This window comes from Coffea arabica, unplaced genomic scaffold (genome assembly GCF_036785885.1).
Source record: "Coffea arabica cultivar ET-39 unplaced genomic scaffold, Coffea Arabica ET-39 HiFi ptg000062l, whole genome shotgun sequence".
Taxonomy (NCBI): domain Eukaryota; kingdom Viridiplantae; phylum Streptophyta; class Magnoliopsida; order Gentianales; family Rubiaceae; genus Coffea; species Coffea arabica.
Genome location: NW_027266208.1, coordinates 30,540 through 36,539, shown reverse-complemented (window position 1 = coordinate 36,539; position 6,000 = coordinate 30,540). Strand labels below are relative to the sequence as shown.

The 6,000-nt window shown below is 37.6% G+C and overlaps 1 protein-coding gene across 1 annotated transcript; it reads right to left on the bottom strand.

Annotated features, from left to right (window-relative positions):
* Nucleotides 1–801: 801 nt before the first annotated feature.
* On the bottom strand, nucleotides 802–4,164 carry LOC113735564 (uncharacterized). The gene is made up of 3 exons (XM_027262565.2): nucleotides 3,815–4,164; nucleotides 3,457–3,676; nucleotides 802–1,191 (listed from the first exon to the last, which is right to left on the bottom strand). The coding sequence occupies exons 1-3, from the start codon at nucleotides 4,030–4,032 to the stop codon at nucleotides 976–978; spliced, it is 654 nt and encodes a 217-aa protein (XP_027118366.2). The 5' UTR covers nucleotides 4,033–4,164; the 3' UTR covers nucleotides 802–975.
* Nucleotides 4,165–6,000: the final 1,836 nt, after the last annotated feature.

Genomic DNA, 6,000 nt, shown 5'->3' with positions numbered 1-6,000 from the left:
CAGACTTACATTCATCCCTACACTAGATGACGCGCCTAAATTTTACTCCTAGTATACAATAATGCATGAAGGAAAACCCTTGTGCTGTTTCCATTTCTGTCATCTTTTGAAGTTTTTTTTTTAATTTTTAATTATGTTAACTACCACCCAAAGTTGTGTAACTAGTATATTTACTTGTTTTCAGAAAATCTGTTAACAAATTAATTTTCATTTTTTACAACTAAATATACGTCAATTACTTAAACAGTGTCGAATCGATATGCAGCCCAAATGACATCGGTACACCTACACCGCACCATACATACAAGGCAAAGCATTGCGCCTTTCGATTTGATGGTGCACGCCGCCACAGTTGGATAAACCACAACGAATCACATGGCCGAAAACTGACGATTTTTTTTTTTTTTGAAAAATAAAAATGTCTAGGAAAGCTCGAAACACTACAGTACTGGTTCCTCCTGAAGCTTTTGGTTTTGCATAGGATATTTGATGGCCACGATGAGGGAGTAGCAGCAAGGGTGCCGGTTTCCGCCCAGGGCAGAGAGAGATTGGTCATAGTCCGCAGCACACAGATGAAAGTAAATACTGACTTTCGAATTCGCATCAGAAAAGGCGTCCCAAGCTACCTTCAAGGCAATATAACATGTCCACTCTGACAACTATCAAGAAACGATTAGATCATCTTCTACAAAACAAGAGACCATTCAAGCCCTCCTCCTGTCCTCCACCACCAACACTTGAAAAAAAAAAAAATCATTTTTATCACATACCGCCCTTGTATTTCCTCAGAATGATGCCCAGTAATACAAACATGACACAGCGGATTCGTTATTCTTACTATTGTTCAGTAGCGTACATAACTCGGCACCGAACCAACAGATTTGGTGTCAATTGTCAATTATAGCCAGCTTTACACAAGTCCACATTCGAATGTAATGTAGAAGAATGGCCAGAAACCTTCTCCTAATCTGTGTCCTAAAAACTGATCTTACCAGACAGATACCAGGAATGCATGGCAAGACTCCCAAAAGACATTATATTAGCAAGAGAAGACAGTCCATGAATCATGCCGAACTTCTTATTCATGGCAGCAAGCTTTGGATTTGCCTTTGCAACTTCTTGATTCTTCGTCCACCCAACTTCTTCCCCAATTTGTGCTTCTCTTTCTATCTTGTGCCTTTGTTTCATCATCTGCCTCACAATAAAATATCATCTCTCATTAGATGCAGTAGTTAGAATGCGGCTAAAGAGTAGACTAGTTCAGCTCGTCACATAACCAATAAACCAGGGCAGGAGCACGTTGATCTTAGATTCTGTTGTTATTAAGTATGTCTTTAGTCATCTATGTTGCTATGCATTGCTGTAATTTTGAAAGTTGTTTTGTGTAGTTGGTGCGCATGCGCTAGGCATGTGCCCCCATTAATGGTGTTTTAGTTTTTCTGTCACTATAATATGTTTGTAGCCCTGTAAGTTGCCATATTGTACTGCTGCAGCCATTGCCCCAAAAATTGTACCAGCTCTCTTGGGCTCTCAAACAGCCCAGAAGCAAATTTACTTGTGCGTTTTACCCTTAACCAATTCCAATAATTTTATGCTGCTACCAAAATTTTCTGCTAGCTTTCTGCAGCACAAACAGTTCAGCAAGGTGGTATACGCCATGTAAAAATTAAATGTTAAGCTTTACATGAGCTATTAATTAGACAGTCAGAGTCTTCGACAGGAAAGCAAAGCACACAGTCCAAAAAAATGTAACACCTACCTAGAAAAGGAACAAGTTGTCCAAAATTTCATTTTGATAAAATAAAACAAGAAAATATTGCATGTCCAAATTCTAGAGTATATTGACTTTTATTGACTGGTGAATGAAAGTTCGGACATCAAGTAATTCGGCTTTTCAGTCCTTTGGCATACTGCACTGCAGACTCATTGGTGAAATATAGATTCCAAGGGCAGATGGGGAAGCAAGGGTCGAACCAAGGACATCAGGAACACCTGGTTAATCCCCCCACCATCTAAGCTCGCTTTTGAGGACTTTATATTAACAACTTCAGTGCCAACACATGTATAAATGGTTGCCCAGTGAGGTTGGCTAAAGAAGGTCAAACCTCCTGCTTTGTTTAACAAGGTCCTAATGACAATGTCATGATTTGCTATATCATCTAAAAGGCTCGAAAAATAGATTAAGGCATCTGAACGAGTTATGTGATGCCCAAATATCCTATATTCGCTAATCCGTTGTTTCTTCTTCAGTGGATCCAAAAGAAGCCACAAGGACATTGTTTCCAATGTGAATATATCCCCCAATTATCCTCCCACAACAGCCAAACCACAAATTGTTATTGTACCAGATAACACAAGCTAGATACAGCAAGGAGTAATGTTTTCCCCGTCCTCTTTAGTCTCTAAGGGTATGTGATTTCACTGTATGTAACCGTCTAATTGTAACTCTCTATTTCATTCAATATTGATATTATACATATTCTAAATCAAAATATATTCCTCCATGCTTCCTTTACATTTTGATGAATCTTCACAGTACCGACTGCAAGTCTTTAACAAATCAAGACAATTCGCCATGCAACTTTACAGGTGAAGTTGAAAATAAAACTGATTCATTAACTTCTTTTTGTTCTTGTGAAAGAATGACATCAGAGCAATTTTTATCAGTAACATGTTAGGCTATGCACAGCAAGTCATTAAAGGTGCAATACGATACCCCTATAGAAGGAAGGTGTTAGAAGCAGTTAGAGAAAAGAAGCATGAAAGAGGTTGTTACCAATCATTGCAACACTAGAGAGTGGGAACCTAGTCTGGCTGAGAACCCAAACTCTCTCAAGTCAGAAGATTGAGCAGTCATGAATATCCTAATGCCATCTTAACCAGATTTTTCTGTATCAAACGTCCATCATTCTACAAGAATAACAATAGGAAAGAAAAATGTGTAGCCTTCCCATAACCATGCTCAGTATTCAGAGTTTCCAATCCAAACCAAAAAGTCTGGAGCACTGTGAATTTAATTTCATGGTAGTTAATAGAATTGCACTCTCCACTACTAAGCTAATGGTCCATCTCGGGAATCTTCCTCTGCCTAGTGCAGAGAGACGGGTAGAAAAGAAGGCCATTTGACTTCTAAATACTTAAAACGGAATGCCACGAACTTGCAATGAATCAAGTAGCTTCTCCGTGCGTCACTCAGCCCAAGTTTAAGCAAAGAAAAGAAGGAAAGCTCGGCAGATTGAACTTACGTGTTAGGCAGGGTTTCAAGCCCGCGGACTGTCAAGGCATTAATAACACTGAGAGGGGATAGTACCGATACTTAAAAGATGGCGCAAGCGTTATACTATTTTATCAGAGAGAGAAAGAAAGAGAGAATAACACATATTGCTAAGGTGAAAATTACCGGATAACACGATCAAGAATAGGTGAAAATAATTAAGGAATGGGGGAGAAAGAAACCTCGATGGTCATGGGAGTAAAGACAAGAAGATTGGTGAGGTTGAAAGCGAAAGCAGCTAGGAGAAAGCCGAGTTGGTATTTATGAGCCATGGAGGCAGTCTTCCAGGGATGCAGGTAGGCAAAGGACGCCACGCAGACCGCACAACACACCCCGACCATGGAGAAGTAGGCAGGGAACATCTTGCTCTGCAGATTCCCGAATTGATGCCTAGGCAGATTCCTAATAAAAAACAAACAAAAATTAATGAGGCCCAAAAAAACCCTGATTACTACTAGTAGGCACTATTCAAGACTTTCAGTGAGAAGAAGAGATTTTTTTTTTGGGGGGGGGGGTGTTGGGGTGGGGACTGTGGAATACTTGAACATAATGATGCCGCCGATGAAGGTGACCCAGAGGGCAGCCCCCCAGGCAGTGGAGAAGCAGAGGAGGTGGGCGAGTTTGAGGAAGGAAAGAAGCTTTGGAAGATGGTGCTGCTGGCCATCCTGGGGGGATGTTGATCCGAAGGTTTCAGGGGAGAATATCACCCCGACGGCCAAGAACGTCACTGCAGCTAGGAATCTGCTCATCCAACCCATCTCTCCCTTTTCTAATTTTGTTGTTTTTTTCTTTTAAACGTGGGTTCTTGCTCAATTATATAGTGAGGCGAAGAGGAAGACCAGCCACCACCAACTTCGCTTAGTACCGGCACTTCCAGAAGTTGGACTGCTGAACCCCTGTTTTATTTTACTCTACAGTTATTTGTAAAATACTCCACTCAATTATCATTAACTCGTAGCTTGCCCCCTAAACTATGAATTTAGCGTTTTACCGCCTTATCTAATCTATTTATTTTTTGCAACTTACTCCTGTTAAACCGAAATCAGCATGAGAGAAAGTATGAATATAGTTTTATCTCATTAATAACTTCAAAAAATCCTACCTGCTCATGATTTTCTTCTGGACACTTGATTTCTCTTCTCTAGTCCCCGAATCACCTACTTTTTCTTTTTCTTTTTTCATGTTTCTTTTATTAGATCTGAGCTTTTCCAGGGTTTGATTTATCTGATCTGCGATTTATTGGATCTATTCTGTAAGCCTCACATAATATCTGAATTTGAAACCGTTAATCAACAAGTCTGACAATTGAAAACAAGCATAGATGTTTTAACGATTGGAAACATGTACGAATCTTCGTGGAACTACAATTATTTTATCTAATTATGTTTGATGACATTCGTGAAGTTACAATTATTTTATTTATGTATGCATAGAATGCATAGATGTTCATAGAGTTATAATTATTTTATTTCACTTTTTTAAAATTTGGAGCTTTATAATGTAATTTTTATTTGTTATTCAAATTTATAATATCCATTTTTCGGATCTGTTCTTTGATATTTGTGCATATTTGAGAATGTAACTTTTACCATTAGTGCAGATTTTTATGAAATTATGATGTTTTATAAAAAAAAAAAAATCAAACCAATTGGGTTTTTAACTCTTTTCTAAAGTACCTTAATCAAAAAATGATCTCTCAATTTTTCTAACCCCTTTCTTGATTCACTCCTAGACAGCTTCTTGTATTTTTCAACTCTCTTTTCCCTCTCTCTTTTTTTTCTCCGTAATTTATAGTTTATGATGTTTTCTTCTATAGCGTATAATCAATCTTCCCAATGATAATCTCTTCAATAATGCATATTCAATTTTATTACTCCTTTATTTTTAACACATATTTTCTCAACTTCTTTTGTATTACCCCTTGAACTCTTAAATCTTCCTCTCTTTCCTACTCTACACGACACTACCAATCTTCTCCTCTATCTTTACCCATCCACAATCTCTAATTTGATTTATTGATATAATTGTTTTAACATTGGTACAAATTTGGATATCCATCTTAATGGTTTTGTTGGTTTTTATTTTAGTTTTCATTTTGGAGACATCCTGAAATGCACAATTTATGATTTTGTGATCAGATTCTTATAATCGTTTTGAGTTTAGTCCAATATTAATCTAAACCAAATTAATATAGATTTGGTCATATGGCAATTTTTTAGGGACTACTTCTATAATGATTGCAAGCAGGACTACTTCTCCCAACCTGAATTGCCAATAGTCCATCGTCCAAGTGGACCGCGTTTTGATGGGCCGCAATGGAAGCGCAAATTTTTGTTCTCCCATAAGAGGCCCAGGCCCTTCTTGCCTGCAGATAAGAAAAGTGGAAGGGATAATTGCAGAATCCTCCCTTGAGGTTTCAGACTATTTTTGTGGCCTCTTTTTTTAAATTTTAAAAATTATACTAACCTCCTCGCTTAATAATTATTAGTTTGCACCATTCAGGTCCAATCAACAATTAAAAAGTTATAATAGGAGAGAAAAGATAATAAATATGATTATGCTATTGTCCCTTTTATCTATTGTAGAGAGTAAGGGATAATGCTAAAATCATGTTATATTCTCTCTTCTATTGCCACTTTTCAATTGCTGCTGATTAGATATAAATGTTATAAGATGATAGAGCTGAAGGAAGATTAATATAATTTTTAAAACTTAAAAGGAAACCA

Excerpts from the sequence above, each read along its gene's own strand:
- LOC113735564 (XM_027262565.2), bottom strand. The coding sequence starts at position 4,032 with ATGGGTTGGATGAGCAGATTCCTAGCTGCAGTGACGTTCTTGGCCGTC. Across the intron at positions 3,677-3,814 it reads GGCGGCATCATTATGTTCAA|GAATCTGCCTAGGCATCAAT; the intron begins GTATTCCACAGT and ends GTTTTTTATTAG. Across the intron at positions 1,192-3,456 it reads TTACTCCCATGACCATCGAG|ATGATGAAACAAAGGCACAA; the intron begins GTTTCTTTCTCC and ends ATTGTGAGGCAG.